Below are 23,705 nucleotides of genomic sequence, written 5' to 3'. Positions count from 1 at the left end.
GGTGGAGTCGCAGGGGCTGCAAGCGAGTCGGGGTGTCACCCCCCTCGCTGGCCGTCCCTGCGGCTCTGCCCCGGCAGCACCGAAAATAGCCCCCGCCCTCCAGCGGCTTTTCGCGCCGCTGGCTGGCTTGCGGAGCCGGGGCAAGGAGAGGGGACCCGCCCCTCTCCCTGCCCCACTTGCGCCCCCCCCCCGAGGGGGCCCGGGTGGCAGCTTCGGGAGTCTCTGCAGCCTGCAGAGGCTCCCAAAGCCCCCGCCCGGCATCCCCCGGGGGCGGGGCGTCGCCGCGTGTGCGTGCATCATGACGCACATGCCGCAATGCCCCGCCCCCGGGGATGCCGGGCCGCCGCTTCGGGAGCCTCTGCGAGCTGCAGGTAGTCCCGAAGCCCCCGCCTGGCATCCCCCGGGGGCGGGGCATCGCAGCGTCATGACGTCATGACGCGCGCACGTGCCGCGATGCCCCCACCCCCAGGGGTGCCTCTTGGCTTCCCGCCCCGGGCAGCCAAGGGGCTAGGAACGCCCCTGCTTGCCCGCTCCTTCCACTGGAACCTGTCCTCAGCGGTGTAGGAAGCCTCTTCGCCACCCAGGACGGCGGTGGTGTGGAGGCACCCCCATTGGGGGCGGGGCGCCACGGCGCATGCGTTGTGACGCCACGATGCGTCAGATGCAGTGTGCATGCCCGGGATTTCCGGGCATGCATAGTGGATTCGGCCGGTGCTGCCGCGAGCTGGCAAGCGAGCGGCGGGTTGGGCAGCCCCACGACCCACTGCTCGCTCGCCGCGGGAGCAGCAGTGGTGGCCAGATGCATCGGGGCTGGCGCTGCTGCTCCCGCGGCGAGCCGGCGAGCGAGCGGCAGCTCGTGGGGCTGCCCCGTCCAGACGGGGTGCCAGGTGGCGGGGGAGAAGAAGAAGAAGAGTTTGGATTTCATATCCCGCTTTATCACTACTCGAAGGAGTCTCAAAGTGGCTAACATTCTCCTTTCCCTTCCTCCCCCACAACAAACACTCTGTGAGGTGAGTGGGGCTGAGAGACTTCAAAGAAGTGTGACTAGCCCAAGGTCACCCAGCAGCTGCAGGTGGAGGAGCGGAGACATGAACCCGGTTCCCCAGATTACGAGTCTACCGCTCTTAACCACTACACCACACTGGCTCTCCCCTCCCCTCCCCTGGAACCCTGGAACCCCCTGGAACACCTCCCCTCCCCTGGAACCCCGGGTGAAGCGCCCCCTACGCCCCACCCTTCCTACGCCACTGCCTTTCCTTGCATGCAGGGGAAGTCCCTAACTCACCGTTTAAGACCCATCAGCTGCCCTCACCTGGTTTAGCCAGCTAGTCAAAGCTGTTCCCATGGGATGGCTGCTGTTGCTCACAGCTTCTTGGAGCCACAGATCAAAGCAATGAGAACATTGGTGGACGAACTACCCAGAAGGAGCACGACATGTTCCCCACCAGAGGTACTACCCCTTCCCGTACATCTAAGGAACAATAAAACACATGATGATGATGAGTACCCCCGGGACCACTGCCTCTTACCTTCCTTCCACAGCTCCTTGTGTAAGAAAGCAAGGCCCCTGGCAAGGGAGGACCCTAGCTTGAGAGTGACGTCCCAGGAACAAACGTGTTGTATGAGGAAATGCCGTAGGGACCCCTGTGAAGAAAGCACCATGCAACAGAACTCAATGCACATAAACTAGAGCAGTCCATCCACTGCAACTAGGTGAGAATTGCAGAACTCAGCGGACTGCTGACTGAGAATAAGGCCTTAGCTGGGGACTACTGCAGTCCTTAACTGCTTTCCCTGGTGTGACCCAATACCACTTTGCCTCTTGATCATCTGTTGACAGCCCTTCCCCTGCCGGGAGCTACTTTCAGGTATGGCTTTCGCATGCCCTGCCAGACGCAAGTTACCGTATTTTTCCGTGCATAACACGCCACTGTTCGGGACTCCAAATTGAGAAAACAGAGGGAGATTGCCCTGAGTTGTTCAGCATTTTGGGGGGGGGCGGGAGAGGTTGCCCAGAGTTGCTGAAGAGCACTCACCCACAGAACTGCAGCAGCAAACTGCACGCACATCAACGAAGCCACCAACCGTCTGCACGCTCGCCAAAAGCAAGAGCCAATCGCACGCCCAATTGCCGCAGCAGCCAATAGCCACCGGACCTTGCCGCACACACCAATCACCCGCAAAAATGCTGCTGGCAATCTCCAGCTCACGGCAGCCGCCAATCGCCCGTCCCACTTCTCCACTATCTGTGAGTAAGACTACCCCCAATTTCCAGCATGATTTTTAAAGAAAATAACCTCGTCTTATACACGGAAAAATACGGTAATAATGTTGTCATTGCTTATACTGGACACCGGGAATTTGGGTTCAGAACTTAAGAAGGCCCATCGAGTCCAGCACTCTGTCCTCGCAGTGGCCAAGCTGATGTCCCTATGGGAAGCCCACAAGCAAGACCTTAGGACTACAGCAGAGTTGCAGGATTTGACATCTACAGCACAGAATTGTGTATACTAAGTAAAATCCACAGGAGTTGTCTGCACAACCATATATTCTGCTTCTGACTTTCAGGATTTCAGACAATTTGGGGTTCTTGTTTTGGTTTTGTTCTTTCGCAAAGCCTTGGAAAAGGAAGAGGGGTTGAAGAGGAGATCCTGGTCAGATCCCGCTATCGCTCCTCATTCATCTCTGATATTTGGAATTTCATCAAACACTGCCAACACGTTTCCAAACATTTCCTCATAGTCTTACGGTCTAGAAATGTGATTTTTAGAAAAAGCAAGGTGAGATTCCAATAGGGCTGAATTTTGTCCAGGAAGGATTCCAAACTTCCAACTTATAGAACAAGAAGGTAAGCACGTAAAATGCACCGTGTGCTGTGCTTATAATCAGGCAAATAATGTTTGTGCATTACTAGGTAAAGGACCCCTGACCATTAGGTCCAGTCGTGTCCGACTCTGGGGTTGCGGCGCTAATCTCACATTACTGGCTGAGGGAGCCGGCGTACAGCTTCTGAGTCATGTGGCCAGCATGACAAAGCCGCTTTTGGCGAACCAGAGCAGCACACAGAAACGCCGTTTACCTTCCCACAGGAGTGGTACCTATTTATCTACTTGCACTTTTGAAGTGCTTTCGAACTGCTAGGTGGGCAGGAGCCGGGACCGAGCAACGGGAGCTTACCCCATCACGGGGATTCGAACCGCTGACCTTCTGATCAGCAAGCCCTAGGTTCTGTGGTTTAACCCACAGCGCCACCCGCATTACTATATGCAGGCAAATATTTGCTCCAGACACACATGTATAAATTGCCACTTGTGTGGGCACAATTGCTTGGGCACAACCTGAATCATATCACTAGTTCCTGTGCGTGGCACTCACCAATGGATACAGCGTCAGAACCAGGAGGCCCCCCTGTTCCTTGTGTGGTCCTCCACACCCGGCAGCCACAAACTGCACAACATTGTCATGGCTCATCAGCGGGAGACTGTGCACAGCCCACTCGGATGCAAATTGCCGGTAGCACAAAGCGGGGAAAGCTTTGATGGCCACAGGCTGCTGGCGGAATGTTCCTTGCCACAGCTTGGAGAACTGCCCCTCATGAAGAACCTGTTGGGCAAAAAGAATTTGGGTGAAGGAGCCTTCCCCAACCTGGCGCCCTTCAGATGTTTTGGAGTACAATTCCCATCACCCCCCACCTCGCATGAGGAATAGTAAGAACCGGCCTGGACCTTGCGATCATCATCTGAGGCCCTTTTTCATGTGCCTCCTCCCTGAGAGGTCCATGGGGCAGCAACAAGAGAATGGGCCTTTTATGTGGTGGCTCCCCAGTTGTGGAGCCTTTGTTAGATATTTTTAGGTGCCAGGCAAAAATATTCCTCTTCTCCCAGGCCTTTGCCTAATTAATTGATTTTAAACTGGGGGTGGGGTGTTATTGTTTAAGTTTGTCACTGTGCTATGTATTTCTGTGTTTTTATATTGTAAACCACCCTGAGATCCTTGGGTGAAGGGCAGTATAAAATTTAATTTAACAACAACAACAAAAACACTGTAATAATAATGCAAAGCATCTGGAGAGGACCAGTTTGGGAAAGGCTGCGGCAAATCTTAGCATCCAATTCCTAACTCTAAGCACAGCCCTGTATCCCATTATTCTGATCCCATTATTCTTGAAATGCACAATTTAAGTTCAAAAAGCTGTTAATCTGGAAGACATTTCCAAACTGATCATACCTTGCTTTCTACCCCATGTGATCGTCACCTCACAAACCGTGCAAGCTTCTAGTCCTTGTGGTTAGGATGGGGGAAGACAGAAGGGCAGCGACCCTCGAGGCATAAATACAAGCTTAACAGCAAAGGCTACCCCACTTGCCCACTTTGTAGAGAAGTGGGAACTGGGAACTGTAGTTTTTTTTGCCGGTATTCAGAATTCTGAGTTTAGCCGTTCACAGAATGCCTCCACACAGATGAACCTTAAACTGGATTTTGCTCCAGTTGCGGTAGTTTGCGGCACGACTGTTAACAGTGGTTGGAATATATAATCGGTTTAAAAATGGCTTTCTTCTGCTTTCTATAACAGATGAACAGCTCTCAGACACGGCACAAATAGCACACTAGTCATCAAAGGGTGCTTTCTTTCCTTCCGGGTGTCTGTTGGGACAACACTGCCATCACAAGGCAAGCCTTCTCTTTTGCAATCATGACAAAGAAATACAACAACAGGGGTGGAGGGGTGTGGAGCTACTCTTATGCCATTGATGCTTCAACATTAGATAGCTGGATGTCAAACAGGAAGTCAAGGAGAGCCATTATGAGTAATGCAAATGGACATCCCTCTGGCCATAGCTGTCAGTCTTCCTTTTTTTTGCAGTGGGAAACAGCGCTGGAATAAGAGAATTTCCCGCCAAAAAAAGGGAAAGTTGACAGCTATGCCTCTGGCCCATGTCAGGATTACATTTGTACTACAAAGCAACTAAGAAAGAGCCCCTTTAACTAGGGCTGCCATATGTCCGGAATCTCCCGGAAATAGCCAGGATTTGTCCTTCGATAATGATGTCCAGGCGGAATTTCCTAAAAGCCGCCACAGTGTCTGGGGACACCCGGGCGTATGGCAGCCCATATTGGAAGTGCTGTTTTTTTGGTGAATTTCTGAAAAAAAATAGTTATAAAACTTCAAAAAATAAATTTCTTTCTTTCTTTCTTTCTTTCTTTCTTTCTTTCTTTCTTTCTTTCTTTCTTTCTTTTAACATCTTTATTAAAAGTACATAATTATATGTGCGCTAAACATTTCACTTTCTTGGGTTCCATGATCACTGCAGATGGTGACAGCAGTCACCAAATTAGAAGACACCTGCTTCTTGGGAGAAAAGCAATGACAAACCTAGACAGCATCTTAAAAAGCAAAGACATCACCTTGCCGACAAAGGTCCGTATAGTTAAAGCTATGTTTTTCCCAGTAGTAATGTACGGAAGAGCTGATCGCCGAAGAATTGATGCTTTTGAATTATGGTGCTGGAGGAGACTCTTGAGAGTCCCATGGACTGCAAGAAGATCAAACCTATCCATTATTAAAGAAATCAGCCCTGAGGACAGATCCTGAAGTTGAGGCTCCAGTACTTTGGCCACCTCATGAGAAGAGAAGACTCTCTAGAAAAGACCCTGATGTTGGGAAAGATGGAGGGCGCAAGGAGAAGGGGACGACAGAGGATGAGATGGTTGGACAGTGTTCTCGAAGCTACTAACATGAGTTTGGCCAAACTGCGAGAGGCAGTGAAGGATAGGCGTGCCTGGCGTGCTCTGGTCCATGGGGTCACGAAGAGTCGGACACGATTGAACGACTGAACAACAACAAAACATGGTGAGACGTAAATAAAAGAGAGAAAAAGCATAAGAGAGACAGAAGGAAAAATAAAGGGGGACACACACACCCAAAACTGTCTTTTTTCCAAGCTTGTTATTGTACTTCATCAGATCTTAACCTATGACAGTATTCGTAAGAATGGATTCCAAATGTCACTGAATTTGCCCATGGCAAGCCTGCGTTTATATGCAAGTGGTTCATATGTTGCAAGTTTGTATAAGCCTTCAATCCAATCGCAGAAGGGAGCCGCATTTTTATTTTTCCAATTCATCGGTATCAGTCTCTTTGCTGTGGTAAGGGCAAGAGATTGTCCGGATTTTCAGCTTTTCAGAAACGGCAACCCTACTTTAACGTCACTCGAAGCAGTTAGGATCGTAAGGAGGAGGCAAAAATGACACAGGTGCGTGTGAGAGAGATGTATAGCATGGCCTGATGCAAAAGAGAACAGGGCTACTGCACCAAGGCCTGCCCGCCTATGAAGCAAAGTGAGGCTACTGCCTCAGGCGGCAGGATCCACATGAGCAGCAGATGTGGCCTCCAAGAAATGCATTGCCTCCGCTGCCATGGTGGCAGCAACAGCTGCAGCGCACTCCTTGGAGGCTGGATCTGCCTTCTCCTCAGTAGTGCTCCCCCCAATGCCGTCGCTACAACGGCCTCTTAGAAAAGAAGAGATGCTTCTGGCCTGCTCCCACCCTGTTCCTTGTGTTTATATTTATTGCCTGCTTGTTACTGACGTAGATCTTCCCTCATCCCTTCTTCCCCTGTGAGGAGGAGCGCCATTTTGTGTTTCGCCTCAGGTGCCCAAATGCATTGGGCTGCCCCTCAGACCAGGTTGGCGTTTCCCACGGATAAAGCAACCAAACTAGGGTGACTCTCAGTGGGTCCATGGTCCCCCACAACAACTGATACCTGAAGGAACTGGAGATCTGGAAGCTCCTGTCTGGGCAGTTTCCTCTCGGTTTTTGGCTCCGAGCTCGTAGTGACCTTGGTGAGCTCACCGCTTTCTTCTGGGCTCAGGAGCACAGCAAGGACTTTCCACTGCCGTAGAACTGCAAGGAAAGAAAAGTATATTTGCCCCTGCAGCAAGACACGAGCCCCAAAATTATCAAAGTCCTGCACAGATTAGGCAGGTGTTCATATGTTTGCCTAATTTGTACTGCTGGCCTTGGGGGGGGGGGGTGAAGGCAACGAAGAGCCACAATCTCTGGCCACTAGATATCCTGCTCAGCCGTTCCTTACCCAAAGTTCAGTGAGGTATTACTATCGAACAATGGCAGATGAAAATGGTGGACTATATGGAGCTTGCAGAAATGACCGGGAGAATCCGCAACCAGAGAGACGACGCGGTGGAAAAAGAATGGGGGAAATTTAAATTGTATTAAAAAAAAATATTGTAAGATTTAAAATTAGATTTTCTTTTTTGAAAATAAGGATAGGCTGTTAAATAAAGGATGAGTTAAATGATTTGGGGTAGTGAGGTAAGATGTAGAGATAGAGTTAGAAATTGTTATATTGTAATATTTTTAAGTAAGTGATAAGAGAAGGTAAGAAAATTGTTGTTATTAGAAGAAGGTTAGATATAGTTTAAATGGGAAGTTACTTAAGATATTTGCAAGGGACGCAGGAGACAGGAGGAAGTCCGATTAAGATGTGAGGAAAATATAGGTTGTTTAAGAAAATAAGATTTTTTTTGTATTGTTTTGTATTTTTCTTTTTTTAATGTAGTTTGTTTGAATTGTTTTTGTTGTCGTTTTATGTTTTGTTTTTTAAAATTCTTTAATAAATATTATTTTTTAAAAAAAAAACAAAGTTCTTGTGAAAGTGGCAGACTAGGAGGACCTGGGAGAGGCCAAGGTTCAAATCTGCACTTGACCATGAAGCTCACTGGGTGACTTTGGGCCGCTCACTGCCTCTCAGGATAACCTACCTCACAGGCTTGTTGTGGGGATTAAAAGGGGATGGGGAGAATCACACACACCACCTTGAGCTCCTTAGAGAAAAAGGGTGGGGGATAATACCGTATTTTTCCGTGTATAAGACTATATTTTCACCGAATTTTTTAAAGTTTAAAATTGGTGGTCGTCTTATACGTGGAATGTTTAAAATATTTATTTCTTAATTTTGGGCTCAAAAAATAGGGGTCGTTTTATAACCTGTACATGGGGGCGTCTTATAGACGGGAAAAATACGACAAATAATAAATACAACCAGGGCTGTTTTTCCCCAGCCTGAACTCACCAGAACTCAGTTCCGGCACCTCTCAGGTGGGCGCCACTGCCTTTATAAGACAACAAGTTCATGGTGAGTTCCGGCACCTCTTTTTATAGAAAAATAGCCACGAATACGATGCATTGCTCGCATATCTTGGCTACTTTTAAAAGATCACATTTGGTGAAGTCTTGGCTTGCGGCTGCTGCAAGAAAGTGTGTTTCCTTCTCAGAAATAAACGACACACACACATACTCATCCTAATGTCATGCCTGTAATGAGGACAAGCACGGCGTGTGAGAGGTCCTTTGAGAGGATCTAAGTGCGACAATGTTCGGGATCATGCCAGCAGCAGTGGAGGAAGCCTCTGCGCTGCCTGGTGCGGCGGCGGCGAAGCACCCCCTGGGGGCGGGGCACGGCACGTGCATCGTGACGTCACGACGTGATGTCACGACGCACACGAAAAGCCGCTGAAAGGGGGGAAAGGGGAAGCAAAGCAGGGGCTTCTACGCACCTGCTCTGCTTCCCTCTTTTCCACTTCCCTCAGCTCTTTTTCGGCGCGTGGGCGGGCCAGTGAGGAGGGGGCATCACGCTTGTCACTGGCATGGTGCCCCCTCCTCGCTGGCCCGCCCCTCACGCCGAAAAAGAGCCGAGGAAAGGGGGGAAAGGCGGCATGGCCCACTCGGGGCCCACCCGGCGGGGCAGGGTAGGGAGGGCGGCCAAAGTGTCACCCCCCCTCCCCTGGAACCTGGGGTGGGCCGCCCCCCACCCCCCTTGCTCTGCCCCCGGGTGCCAGGTTCCAGATTTTGTGGAAGCCTTTGTACATATGTTTGACTGTTTCCTCTCAACGCAGACTGTTTGGGCTCAAGACACAGATATCGAAGTTGGGGCTGGTCAGCACTCCCTACTGGTCTAGTCAGCACGGCCCTGCTCCTGCCTCTCTCAATAAGAACAGCAGAACAGCTGCTGGAACAGGCCTATAGTCCACGCAATCCAGCAGCCTGTTCTCATGGCAGACAACGAAATGCCTGCAGAAAACCCGCAAGCAGGATCCAAGCATTCTGGCGGCTTCCAGAAACTGGCATTCAGAAGCATTGCTGCCTCCCATAGACTTCCCTTCCATACATTTGCCTAATTCTCTTTTAAAGCCATCCAAGTTGGGAGTCCCTCCTGCGGCAGGGAGTTCCATAGTTAAGCCATGTGTTGCATGAAGAAATAATTTTATCCAGTCCATATCACTAGCATCGCTACCCGGGAGACAGCAAAGCAGAAGCCACTGTTTACATGCTTGGAGAGAGCTGACAGGAGGAAGTGCGAGGCCAGTGGGTTTGGGGGGGGGGCTCATCATCGGAGCCCCTGCTGAGTTTTGGGCATCGGCTGGTGCCCAGCAATGCTGACTCCTGGCGCCCGTTCTGTGTGTTTGGGTTTTCTATGCAGGGCAAGCAGAGAGTCTGCTGTCGCCATTCTCTGAGCAGCCTGCAGGTGTGCCCCCTTCTTCCCTCGCCTCTAGCTGAATGTTGTCTGTAAAGGTAAAGGGACCCCTGACCATTAGGTCCAGTCGCGGACAACTCTGGGATTGCGGCGCTCATCTCGCTTTACTGGCCGAGGGAGCCAGCGTACAGCTTCCGGGTCATGTGGCCAGCATCACTAAGCCGCTTCTGGCGAACCAGAGCAGCGCACGGAAACGCCGTTTACCTTCCCGCCGGAGCGGTCCCTATTTATCTACTTGCACTTTGACATGCTTTCGAACTGCTAGGTTGGCAGGAGCTGGGACCGAGCAACGGGAGCTCACCCCGTCGCGGGGATTCGAACCGCCGACCTTCTGATCGGCAAGCCCTAGGCTCTGTGGTTTAGACCACAGCACCACCCGCATCCCAGTTGCGTGTAGCCAACCCTTATTGCAAATGCCTTGCCCCCCCCCCTCAAAGTCACAATACCTAGAAACGCCAGACAGCCCAGGAAGAGGAGAAGAATGCAGGAGGTAATGATCCAGATGTTCCCACTGGGCAGTGACGCAGCTGCAGAGATAAGAAGGGAAGGTGATCACAAACATCTCCGCTGCGGTGGGAGAATCGGTTCAGTGCGTTCCACATTTCAGAGGAGGAGGAAGGAGGACAATCTCTTGTAAACCCATTTCCCAGGGTGTGCACTTCCAAGCCTCTTGGCTCCAAGCCTTGGGCTTTGATCCCATCAGCCACTCCTCCATCCCTCCAGGTGCTCACGGGCCTCTGGCATGTCCATTTCCAAGACCTCTCTGCCCAACCCTGGCACCAGCTTCCTTCCATCTCCAAGGCACTTTCCTCTGATGTTTTAATTAAAATTAAAATTGGGCAGGGGGGGGGGAAGGACACCTCCCACTCCATAAGGCAGCCCCCTTCTCATCTCGACAGCCAACATTCCTGCATCCTCCCCGTTGCCTTCCCACGTTTGAAGAAGGCCTTGCTGTGGTAACTGCAGCGCTCTGGCGGGAGGCGGCGGGGAGAACCAGGAAACGCAGTCGCTGCAACACAGAACTTGGTGCAAACTTGTGCAAAAGGAGCAACAGTGCACGGCCCTTACACATTCTGTCTGGGGCTGGCGGCGGGAGTTGCACATGGCCCCAAAAAGCTGGAAGGGACCTGCTAGCAAAGGCTGCGATCGATTGCAAAGCTTCTCGAGAGGGCCGACGCCTTTCCTTACGCTATTCTGCAAAGAGTAGAACGTACACTGTATAAAATAAAATGCAGCCCGGTTTGCACTCGATGCAAAACTAACTTCAGTTTCGCAAAGCAACGCTTAGTTTGTTTCCTTCCTCTATCTCGCCATGGCCTAGTGTAGCACTCGTGAGGGGAAAAGCATGTCCTGCGTAGTCCAGTTTCTCTGAGAGAACATGGCTGTTTTCTCATTCTTTTGTCTCTGGTGGTGTATAATAATAATAATAATAATAATAATAATAATAATAATAATAATAATTTATTAAACAGATTGCTTTCAGCAAAGCTATACTGCCAGGACGAGGGAGACTGGTTCAGTTCCTCCCTCAGACATGACACTCAGAGGATGGTTTGGGGTCAAATGCTGTATCTCAGCCTAAGCCAGGGGTGAGCAAAATGTCTGCTCACTGACAGATTTCCGGGTGATTGATAGTCAGTGCTTTTTTTTCTTAAAAAAAAATATGTTTAGGGGTACTCTCATTTTGACTCAAGAAAATCACCATTTTGTAGTTCAAATCGGGGGAAATAAATGCAGTAAATGGACAAAAGTACAAAGATTCACAAAATGTTTAGGGGGTATGCGTACCCCTGCGTACCCCCCTCAGAAAAAAAGCACTGTTTGTAGTAGTAACTGTTTCTGCACTCCCAATTGTTTAACAACAGCAACAAGGTTGGTTGTTGTTTTTTCCAGAATTAGGTGGCTGAAAGGAGGAAAAATTGGGAATTGGAGAGGAGGAAGCAGGAGTGGTTTGTGTGTGAAAGGTCTGGGAGGGCAGTTCTGTTTGCCAAAACAAATTCCTGGGCTGAGCGTGTGTTGTGAGACACCCTTAATTCTAAGCATGCAGAGCTCCCCTGTTCCATTGTTTTGCTTCTGTGACTGGTTAATGGATTTAAATGTTTTAGTAAAAAAAACACTAAAAAAACCCAATGTAGATACGTTTAAGCTTGAAATCTGCCTATTCCTGGCTGAGCCCACCTCATAATATATTAGGCCATAACAATGCACACGTCTCCAAGTTCCTTGGAAGGGCTGGATACAATTATAACAAATGAATAAATACCGTATTTTTCGCTCCATAGGGCGCACCGGACCATAGGGCGCACCTCGTTTTTAGAAGAGGAAACAAGGGAAAAAATATTTTTCTGGTTTTCCTCCTTTTTTTAGGATCAGCTAAAAGTTTTGCAGCTTTTTTGCAAAGGGAAAAGCCCTGTTTTTATGAGGATCAGCTAAAGGTTTTGCAGCTTTTTTTGCAAAGGGAAAAGCCCTGTTTTTTTGAGGATCAGCTAAAAGTTTTGCAGCTTTTTTGCAAAGGGGAAAGCCCTGGTTTTTTTGAGGATCAACTAAAAGTTTCGCAGCTTTTTTTGCAAAGGGAAAAGCCCTGGTTTCAGCCTGAAGGAGGCAGTGTTCTCCATTTTCACAAACTGCAATTCTGCATGTTGTTAAAATGGCACAAGAACAGGCCAGGACATTTTTTCTCCTGGTCTGGGGCTTCAAGTTACGAGAAAAGAGATTCTGACTGAACATCAGGAAGAACTCTCCGGCAGTAACTGTTGTTCGATAGTGGAATGGTCTCCCTCCGAAGGTGCTGGACTCGCCTTCCTTGGAGGTTTTAAAGCCAAGGTTGGATGGTCATCTGTCATGGATGCTTTACCGTAGCTGAGATTCCTGCATTGCAGGGGGTTGGACTAGATGACCCTTGGGGTCCCTTCCAACTCTACGATTCTATGAGACTAGTCGACTGGCAACTCTAAGGCCTCTAAAATACACCATGAAGACCCTTATTCCTCCCTTTGCTCTCTCCATCCGCCTGCTTTGAACAGCTGCCCACCATGAGAACATTGTGTGAGGCAATCAGTTTGTTGTTCTATGATTGTTACATTGAGGTTGAATGGATGTTTTATGAACAAAGGAACCAGCTTTGAAAACCCCTGTGTTACAAGAGTTCAAGGTCAAATTCAGGTTCAGAAAAACTCTTGAGGAAGGGACCCTTTCAGGATTAAAAAGCAAGGGCCACCACATCTTCAAGGAGTGGCTGTAACATGTTGACGTTTGTTTACATCGACATATTTAATGAATATTGTTATAGATTTGGGGGGAAGACCCCCCTAAACCCTAGAAAACCCTGGTAGAATTTTGATTAATTGGGATATGGATGAAAGTACAAGCTGCAGAGCTGTGCCAGAGAAGGAATCTCTGGGCCGGCTTATGCTTGCAAACCAGACCAGATGACCTGGTGAAGAGGAAATCTGTTAACATGACAAAAGGGGTTGGTGGGCCATCTAAGAGGAATCCTTTGGCCTGGGGAGACAGATGCTGCCAGGTGTGTGTTTGAAGTGACAGGAAAATAAGAGTTTTTATAGCAGGATGTTCTGGAAAGGAGGAGGAGGAAGAAAGACTGGGATCCATCTTGGGCAGGCTGGCTGAAGGCAGGCCTTTGACTCCAGGGCTGCACGACTGTCTCATATGCCAGAGTAGGACCAACAGTGAAAAGATGTGCTTTCACACTGTGCATGTGCTTGCTTGGGAGCCATGGCCAAGCCTAGCATTCTGTGCCTTGATCCCATGCAGGCGTTAAGCAATGTTGCTGTAGTGTGCACATCAAATCTGCAGGAGTGCATCGAACGTAAGGCCCCCCCCCATGTGTACTATACATTACAGACTACAGACCACGTACTTCTCCGTTGCTGCTTTTATAGGGCTTTACGGAATGAACTTATCTCTCCGCTATTATGTGAGTCTCCGGGATGTCCCGAAGAACACTATGCCCATTGGCTCCTCTCAGATGCCAACCCTAAGGTCACAGCTGCGGTGGCAAAGTTCTGTGCTGTCGCTATTAAGCTTCAGTCCGCACAATTAGGTGGCTCCTGATCCTTCTTTTAAGTATTATAATAATCTGAATTGTTGATTTTTTAATTAATTTCTAAATTTATTCTTTTAAAGCAATAATTATTAATTTTAATGTATTTTAATTTTAATATGGCCAACCCCTTTTAGATCAAATCTCAGATCAATTTTAAATTGCATTTATTATTGATTCTGTATGTATCTTTTTTGTGTGTGTGTGTGCTGGTCGTCGACCATAATAAAGTACTTACTTACTTACTTACTTACTTACTTACTTACTTACTTTAAAGCCGAATCATACCACTTTGTGACGTCATAGCTTCCCCCAAGGAATCCTGGGAATGTAGTTGAAGGGTGCTGAAAGTTGTCAGCAGACCTCTATTTCCCGCACAGAACTACCGTTCCCAGGTTCCCCGGGAAGAGGGGTGGATAGTTAAGCTACTCTTGAGAACTGTAGCTTTGTATACGTCTTAAAAATGTAATGGGTGAAACGCAGGGCCGGCCCAAGTCATTTTGGCACCTGAGGCAAACCGCAAAGTGCCACCTCCCTGCCCGACAGGGAAGAAGTGGTGAGTGAAGATCTACATTGGGAACAAAGGGAGAATAAAGTTCTACACCGGAATATGTAGCCCCTTTGTATCCTGCTGCCTGAGGCAGGATACACTTCACCTTGCCTAATGGTTGGGCCGGCCCAACCATGGTCCTAGGTTCTAGGACTCAGGCTTAGAATGTGTGCTCCTGAGAGCCAGTGTGCTGAGAGCCAGTGTGGTGTAGTGGTTAAGAGCGGTAGACTCGTAATCTGGTGAACCGGGTTCGTGTCTCCGCTCCTCCACATGCAGCTGCCGGGTGACCTTGGGCCAGTCACACTTCTCTGAAGTCTCTCAGCCCCACTCACCTCACAGAGTGTTTGTTGTGGGGGAGGAAGGGAAAAGGAGAATGTTAGCCGCTTTGAGACTCCTTCGGGTAGTGAAAAGCGGGATATCAAATCCAAACTCTTCTACTTCTTCTCCTCCTGTTGTGCTTACCCGTAGACATCCCTGTGCTTCTTCCAGCGCTAGAAAACCAGAGAATTAGAGCCAGTTTTGCCCTCCCTTCCATGTGAGCCCCCAAATGGGTTCAGGACATTTCTTGGAGGAGATGTTTTTGGAAGGGAGCCCTAGTCCTGCAATCCGATGGTTCCCATCGGAGCAAGCAGCTCCTGCTTCTCCAAATTGTGGTTATCAGTCTGACTCAGAAACGTGGTGTGCTCCCTCCCAGCGAGACTCTCAAGGTCTTTGCTGAGTGAGTGGGTCACCCCAACCGCTGATATGCAGGAGTGCACCTGTGGGTGGGATGCGGGAGGGCAGACACAATTTTTCTCACAGGGGTTTGGAGAAAGCCTGGACATTAAACAGCAGCGAAAAGAAAAGAGAACAGTGAAGAAAAGACATGGGAAGGGAATATTAGAGTTACACGCCTATGGCTGCTATCCTAACTTCTCCAAAAGAATCCCAGGAACTGTAGCTACAATGCCAAGCATCCTTAACAAAGTATGTTGTCCAGATTTTTTTGTAGGGTACGCAATGTGCTTTAATGCATGTGGTTAGGATTGTGCTGTTAGCTTCTGTTCTAGGGTTGCCATGCGTCTGGAATTCAAATGATGGAAGCAGCATGGTGGGGGGGTGGGACTGGGAAAATGTCTGAAATTTCCCCCGAAAAAGCTCAGCGACTTTCCCCAAAAAACAAAATAGAAAATTCTTTCCAGTAGCACCTTAGAGACCAACTAAGTTTGTTCTTGCATGCACACGAAAGCTCATACCAAGAACAAACTCAGTTGGTCTCTAAGGTGCTACTGGAAAGAATTTTCTATTTTGTTTCGACTATGGCAGACCAACACGGCTTTCCCCCAAAAAGTTCAACAACTTCTTTTGTGTCCGGATTTCCCTCACTTTAATTCTCACTTTTATGGTCCCAACATTTGCCGCTCAGTTGCAATCCTTCTCCTCCTCCTCCTCCTCTCGACTTTCTATCCTGTAACTCCCCACCAACCCCTGACCCCATAGACCTCCTTACCCTGCTTCTTTCCAGGCCCAACGTGGCTGATGTTAGCATTACACAAATCAGAGCTGCACCTACAGGACAAAGTGACCGTTTTGGCGTCCTCTGAAGATCGAGACTCACAGGCTGCAGAATCGCAGGCATCTTTTTCACTAATCCAGCAACCTGGATGGGCAGGAGACAGGGGTGGGGGGTGGGGGGCAGATGGAGAGGAGGGAGTTCAGATAAACAGTTTAATCAGGGGAACATCACATCTCCGTGACCTTGAGAGCTAGATTCCAAGCAGATCCTCCTCGTGTGCCAGTTTTATCTGCTTTGTTTGCATAGTTCAAATGCTATTTTGTTTTTCTGCTTTTCATGGGTTTGCAAGCACCCCAGACAGCTATAAATTTAACAGATAAATATGGAAAGGGGGGGGGACACTATTAGAAGGAGAAGTATACATACAAATACAGAGAACAATGAGAAGGAAAGGGGGCTTCAAATTCAGCCTGCGGGTCCTTCGGTGTCTTAAAAATATACAGCAGGCACGTCCAACAGGTAGATCATGATCTACTGGTAGATCACTGGACGTCTGCGGTAGATCACTGGTACATCATTGGCTCTCCCCCAAAGAAGCTGAACAACTGTGGCTCCCCTAAGAAAAGCTCAACATTTTACCTCCTCCCTGAAAAAACTCAACAACTTTGACCCAACCCCCCCCCCCAATGGGTCTTCCTCCTTCATAAATAAAAGCTCAACAACTTTGACCTGAACCCCAAAAAAGGGAGTAGATCACTGCCACTTTTTAACTCTGTGAGTAGATCGGAGTCTCTTTGGAGTTGGCCACCCCTGATATACAGTATACTGTATGTCACTATGAAATTAACAGGACACCTTAGTAAATAGGAAAGCGACCAAGAGAGAACAGCTTCTTCAAGGCTATCCCAGGAAGTCCAAAGTTGTGCTGGGATTTTAATTCAGGATCTGATTTCCACCGTTCCTCCCATTTCCCCCAGCCAACCCTCACTTAGTCCTTGTGGGACCTGGGGTCCTCCCCACACATATTTTGTAGGGACTAGAATTCAAATAAATTGAATTTTTTTGCATCTTGACTCCTAACCCTTGGCCCATGCCCCGATTCTCGCCCTGCATTTGGACGCCGCATTGTGGACACGTGTCTCTCATCTCCAAGCATCCACACTGGTTTGCCCTGAATTAGTGCCCAGCCCGCACTAAGAATCACAAGAGAAGCCTCCGACTTGGAAGAACCCATAGCAGCATTCTGTGGAAACCAATAGCCCAGGGCCAAAAAGCTGGGTGAGAAGTTGTGCTCAATATCGGTCTCTCCTGAGCTGCTGCTCCACCTCCTTGGGTTGCTGCTGGCACACAGCCTGCAAAACCAGCCAGTGTGGTGTAGTGGTTAAGAGTGGTAGACTCGTAATCTGGGGAACCGGGTTCGTTTCCCCGCTCCTCCACATGCAGCTGCTGGGTGACCTTGGGCCAGTCACACTTCTTTGAAGTCTCTCAGCCCCACTCACCTCACAGAGTGTTTGTTGTGGGGGAGGAAGGGAAAGGAGAATGTCAGCCGCTTTGAGACTCCTTCGGGTAGTGAAAAGCGGGATATTAAATCCAAACTCTTCTTTTAAAATGTGTTGGGGGGATAATTGGGTGGTTCTTGTCCTTGTTTTTATTATGCATTTTGTTTGTTTTTTTATTTTGTGATTTTGTCTTGTGAACCGCCCTGAGACCTGTGGGTATAGGATGGCATACAAATTAAATCAATCAATCAATTAATTAATTAATTTAGTCAGTGCTTTTTTCTGGGGGGACGCAGGGGTACGCATACCCTTAAACATTTTGAGAATCTAAGTTAGGCCTCATTGAGGGACATTATTTCAATATGAGTAGGAAACTGAGAGTACCCCTGAACATTTTTTTATTTTTATTTTTAAGAAAAAAAGCACTGGTAATGGTAATAATTTGTTTTATAGTATTTGTTTTATAGTACAGAACATTTGTTTTATAGTACAGAACATTTGTTATTGCTTTCATTTCATGGATCAATGGTCTCGTCAGATAGTGAAATTCATGTTAAATTGCTGTTTTAGGGGTTGTTTTGAAAAGTCTGGAACGGATCAATCCGTTTTGCATTACTTTCTATGGGAAAGCGCGCCTCGGTTTTGGAACGCTTTGGTTTTGGAACGGACTTCTGGAACGGATTAAGTTTGAGAACCGAGGTACCACTGTAATACTTTCACTACTGCCCCCCACCTCCAATGGATGCTAACAAAACTTTTATTATTTCAATATATTGTATGCTAGAAGTCTCCCAGGACCAGATTCCTCACCATGGGGATTGCCAAGTGGGACAGAGGGGCCCAAAGAACAGTACGACAATAACTGAGGTTCTGCCCCCCCCAGCAGAATCCTGCCCCCCACCGGCCTGTATTTTTACCTGTGCTTTCCCCTCAAAAAAGCTCAACAACATAAGGGGGTGATCATCTAAAATAAGCTCAGTAACTTTGGTGCCCTCCCAAAAAAACAAAAATCCTCACTGGCCCTGTATATTTTTGCCTGGCTGGAATGTGCCCTTGAACTCTGATAGCGCCTTTTGCTTCTCTGGATGGAGGAGGGATGGAGGAAGAGAAGAGAGAGAGAGAAAGTAGTCGTAGTCTACTGGAAAAAGATATAATTCGCACCTGGTGTTATGCCCGCCGATTGCCTCTGGCCTCACTCACTACTGGCATGTGGCCCTTGGAAGGCTACCTAGCAAGAAAAATGACCCTCAGTTACCCAGCCCTGACGCAAGGTTTTCCTTCAGGCCTGCTCTCCCTCACCTGTCATCGGCTTTAGGGGGACGCCCCCCTTTCCTTAGAGTCACCTGCTCTCCTTAACATCCTTGGAAAGCCTGGGGTTGTTGTTCTTTTGCAGAGTTGGGCGGGAGAGCATCACGGCCTAACTAGCTGAGGAGTGAAATCGGGTGGGATTCTGTGGTGAGGAAGGGAACGCCAGGCCTCCAGCGAGGAGGTCCTCGACTGGTGAGCGCTCGCTCTGAGCCACAGGTAGTTGCACTTGTGGCAACGAAAGGCTTCCTCTCCTGGCCGAACTGCGGGAGGAAAGGTGGGAGTTGCTGCTGCGTTTTTGGTACACACTCGCACAAGGTGCACTCTGACCTGATCTTCCTCGTCTCTCCCCATAGCAACCGCCAGCTCCCCAGCCCTCTTTGGAAGGGAGGGAAGAAGGGTCGCCGTGTGTAAGAAAGCTGCCCGGGAGCTTTCTCTTCATCTATTAAAACTTCGTTTTTATCTTTTCAAACAGCTGCAATGAGGGACTAAAGGACTTGCAGAGATACATTTCATAAGCTGGGTCCGATATATGTTGGCTGGGAGCACAAACACCCCCAGCTATCTGTTCTCCACTAGTTTTTTTCTTCTCTCTCATATTCTGAGGAAGGAAGGAAGGAAGGAAGGAAGGAAGGAAGGAAGGAAGGAAGTGTGGAATAGTGGTTAAAGTGCTGGACTACAGCACAGGAGAACCTAACTTCAAATTCTCACTCAGCCCTGAAAGCTCAGTGGGTAACCTTCAGCTGGTCACTGTCTCTTAGCCTATAACAGGGTTGTTGTGAGGATAAGACGGGGTAGCTGAAGAAAAATGATGTTCTTGGAAAATAATGGGATGGAAAATGCAATAAATAAATAAATGAGGACTCCAAATGATCATTGGGCAGATCCACACCACACTTTTAAGGCTCCATTCAAAGCACATGACTTCCCACAAATATTCATGGGAACTGTCGTTTTCCCTCACCCTCCCCAGCACCCTTAACAAACTACAGTTCACAGGATGTTTTGGGGGGAAGCCCACATGCTTTAAATGTGCATTGAATGTGCATTAAATGTGTGGTGAAGCGCAACTCTTTCTGAGCATAACATGGCAAATGTGCGGTTCGTTTTGGGAAGCCTAGGTACCAAAATCACTACACGATGCAAAACTGAATAAGCAGGAAACGTTTGGCATGCTCGTAACCTGCCATATGTCAGGGTGGGTGAGTCCAGGCAAGCATGTGTACAAGCTGAAAAGCCTTTTCACATTTTTAGTTAATCTGAAAGCTCTGTCTTAGCCCCTCAGCTGTGACCAGTTACACTGGCAAGCCATTATGTGACGGTTGCACACATTCCTACATTGGATGCTTTCGCTGAGATTCCTGCATTGCAGGGGGTTGGACTAGATGACCCGTGGGGTTCCCTTCCAACTCTACAATTCTATGATTCTTCTCACTTATTCTCAAGCAGAGCACTTTGACCAGGTGGTGGTGGAAGCAATTCACTCATTCAGCTGCAAATCATCCAGCGATGAGACATCGGATGCTGAATGTGCTTGCAAATCAGCCAGTAGAATCTACTACATACCCACAGAAACAGGCTGCATCCACACCATACATTTGAAGTGCATTCTCCCACCCCAGACACCTGGAAATTGTAGTTTCCACACACACCCGAACTATAATTCCCAGCACCCAGCCACAGAGCTATGGTGCAGAGCTGTTCCTCCACTAGCACCTCAACCCCATCTCCAACAAATCAACCTAGTTTGTTCTTGGTATGAGCTTTCGTGTGCATGCAAGAACAAACTTAGTTGGTCTCTAAGGTGCTACTGGAAGGAATTTTTTTATTTTATTTTGTTTTGACTATGGCAGACCAACACGGCTACCTACCTGTAAATCAACCTGGGAAAACCATCAAACCGGATTATCCCATAAGGCAGCCCACCCCTCTGAAGCCGCTATAAAAACTCTCAGATCTTTTGCGCTGCAGTCCATGCTGCAAGGAATCAGTTTTGATGAATCTCCGTGCCTTTTAAATTGTCAGAAATCAAAAGGCAAGTAGAGGCTGCTGTTCAATTTCTCCCTTTCTCATGGTGCTAATCTTCTAGGCTTCATTTCCACCCCGGTGCCAATATATTTCTGCTTGAACACTCAGTCTAGCACAGTAGTTTTTAAGGGATGGCAGGGAAGAGATCCTGCATTAGGGACACTCAGGTATACTTGATGACCCTTTGATCTCTCTCTTACAGGCTTATGGATCTAGAGATGAAATGCATGCATCGCCGGGGAAGGCTGTAGCTCCATGATAGAGCACCTGCTTTTCTTCCAGAAGGTCCCAGTTTCAATTTCCAGGTAAGACTGGGAGAGAATCGTGTCTGAAATCATGGAGAGCTTCTGCCAGGCCATGTAGACAATACTGAACTAAATGGACCCATAATTGGACATGGCATCAAGAAAATTCCTTTGTTCTAAGCTTGCTGAGTCCCCATCATCTCATTCCTACACCATGCAGCAGAGTCCTTGTCTCTAAAATCTATATGCTCCAAAATCCCACCTCCCTTTGGATCCGAAATCATGTGAGCTTTGGGCTTTCCGTCTTCCTGCCTCCTTTCCCACCCGACCCCTAGGGAATAATTGTAGCAGCTCCTCTGCCCACCTTTGGCCCTCACCTTGCAACTTGGCTTGGAGATGTCCTTGGGTCAGGTTCCAGATACCGAAGCAGCACTGGTTGTGAGGGCACTGGATGGTTCTGTTGTGGCCGTCCTCCAAGATTAAGCCCTTGAGATGCTCCATACCTTCCATCACGGCCTTAGATCCATAGGAGACGCAGCTGCGGTTTTTACTCAGGGCACTGGTGCTCATCTTTTGGCATCTCAGTACTATTAGCCAGGCAGACAGTCTCCAAAGCAGGCGGCAGGGCCCCATCTACTCTCCAAGAGCACCTGAACTGGATATGCAAACCTAACTTGCCGCCTTGGAGTTCCTCCTCCGGGCCCAGGTGGGAAGGACTTGGCTGGCTCCAGCATGTGGGATGGGGCTGGTTGCTGTCAGCGAGTGACCGCAAGTGCTGAAGCAGGGGGAGGGAGGCAGCACATCTAGGCAAGGAGGGACAAGATGAATTTCCAGTGGGTCTGCCTTCATGCCTAAACAGATTGGATCTAACAGCTTCCAATGCCACCATACAAAAACACCTCCCACGAGGCAGCAAAACAACTCCCTGCAAACTCAAGGAGGGCGATTCTCAGATGCCCTAGCCTGGGGTGCCTCCTAGGCAGCTCAAGGACAGAGTTTCAGATTTAAAGAATATTGGTATGGGGGGGTGGGGGTGGCGAGAGACAAGGAGGTTTTCAGTCGGCGGAACAAGATTCTCAGCTATATTCATTCAAGGTCCACTCGAATGGGTATGTTCAACATCAAATTGAAAATGTGCACAAGCACTCCTGTTGAGATACTGTTGGGGTCATTTTTGTGCTTCGTTAAAAAATAGAAATGAGATCACATCAACACCCTCCTCCACCACTCCAAGGAAAGGGACCTGTGCTATATGCATCAATATATAGCGTGGGTAGGTGGACAGAGGTGGTTAACTGGCAGAATTGTGTACTTACATCCCATTGAATTTCCAAGAGGACAAAAACATTTTTTTAAAAGTATGGGAATTTTTTTTATTTTATTTAAAGCGACCACTGGAAGCAGATGAAAACATTAGCAGGATTTTAATCTCACTTGTAGTGTAACAAAATTATGGGCAATATGGATTGATATAAAATATAGACTATGGAATAAAATACAGTTGTAAATGTTGACAATAGGACCCATGAAGGGGAGCGGGGGGAGTCCTGTGATTTAGAGTACTCTCTGTATATGGATATGCATTTGGATTGTTATAATATTGTATTTGTAAAATCAAATAAAAGTTTTTGGTTTTTTTTCCAAAAGAATTTCCTGGGGGGGGGGGGACATCCTTGAAGCCTTCTTTCCAGATGTTCAGGAGAGGGTTTACTTTTTATTTGTGATGGTATGACAGCGCTAGGAACGAGCGCATGCTTTGCATCCAAAGGCCCCCATGTTCAATCCTCAGCATCTCGAGTTCAAGGATTTCAGGCAGTAAACCAGGAAAAGATCCTTCCATCTTGAGGATTTATGAGAACTGCTACCTGTCAGAGCAGATCATATTGATCTGGCAAGGGGTTGAATCAACAGTCCGACTCAGCAAAATACAGCTTCATATTATCACAACACAACCCACTTGTAAATGCAACCCAATGAATGAGTGGGCTAAGGCAGTGTTTTTCAACCTTTTTTGGGCAAAGGCACACTTGTTTCATGAAAAAAATCACGAGGCACACCACCATTAGAAAATGTTAAAAAAATTAACTCTGTGCCTATATTGACTATATATAAAGTAATTCTCTTGAATTTTTCAATTTTTCCCACGGCACACCAGGCAACATCTCGCGGCACACTAGTGTGCCGCGGAACAGTGGTTGAAAAACACTGGGCTAAGGAACCGAGGGGGCAGTGGGGTGGGGGACTCACATGGGAACCAGTAGATGGAAGTTTACATCTCATGCAAAGTGTCTTGCCCTCTATGTCATCACCCCTGGGCCGGCTGCAGGCTGCCGTTTTGTTCAGAAGAGCACCTTAAAACATGGGTAGGCAAACAAAGGCCTGGGGGGCCGAATCCAGTCCAACTGCCCTCTAAATCTGGCCCCCGGACGGTCCAGGAATCAGCATGTTTTTACATGAGTAGATTGTGTGCTTTTATTTAAAATGCATCTCTGTGTTATTTGTGGGGCATAGGAATTCGTTCATTTTTTTTTTTCAAAATATAGTCTGGCCCCCCACAAGGTCTGAGGGACAGTGGACCGGCCCCCTGCTGAAAAAGTTTGCTGACCCCTGCCTTAAAACATACTAGTGTCTCCACCAGACTGAATATCGAGCAGATGAAATGATAAAAGCTTCCGCTTTGACAGTATAGGTTAACAATCATTTTGCTAACTTTCTCACCCAGTGCAGAGCAATTAGGATATGCAAAAGCTCCTCAGCCTTCCGCCTGAATATAGCTCAGTTGGTAGAGCACGAGACTCTTAATCTCAGGGCTGTGGGTTTGAGCCCCCTGCTGGGCAAAATATTTCTGAATTTCAGGGGGTTGGACAAGATGAACGCTCATGGTCCCTTTCCAACTCTACTCTTCTTATGATTCTATATTTAACTATGAGCAGCACTGGCAGTACTTGGTTGCATAAACACTTCTGCTGA

General features: G+C 48.1%; 1 protein-coding gene across 1 annotated transcript in view; it reads right to left on the bottom strand.

Moving 5' to 3' along the window:
• Positions 1-21,511, bottom strand: part of AMHR2 (anti-Mullerian hormone receptor type 2) — a 33,029-nt gene extending 11,518 nt beyond the window's left edge. Inside the window, exons 1-6 of the mRNA XM_033138489.1 lie at positions 21,113-21,511; positions 15,653-15,802; positions 10,000-10,080; positions 6,764-6,903; positions 3,376-3,603; positions 1,530-1,644 (exon numbers count right to left, since the gene is read on the bottom strand). Of these exons, the coding sequence (XP_032994380.1) occupies positions 1,530-1,644; positions 3,376-3,603; positions 6,764-6,903; positions 10,000-10,080; positions 15,653-15,802; positions 21,113-21,368 (970 nt within the window). The 5' untranslated portion in view covers positions 21,369-21,511. The remainder of the gene's footprint in view (positions 1-1,529; positions 1,645-3,375; positions 3,604-6,763; positions 6,904-9,999; positions 10,081-15,652; positions 15,803-21,112) is intronic.
• Between the last annotated feature and the right edge of the window lie 2,194 nt (positions 21,512-23,705).

This window comes from Lacerta agilis, chromosome 2 (assembly GCF_009819535.1).
Source record: "Lacerta agilis isolate rLacAgi1 chromosome 2, rLacAgi1.pri, whole genome shotgun sequence".
NCBI classification, from domain to species: domain Eukaryota; kingdom Metazoa; phylum Chordata; class Lepidosauria; order Squamata; family Lacertidae; genus Lacerta; species Lacerta agilis.
This window is presented reverse-complemented; position numbering and strand designations above follow the sequence as displayed.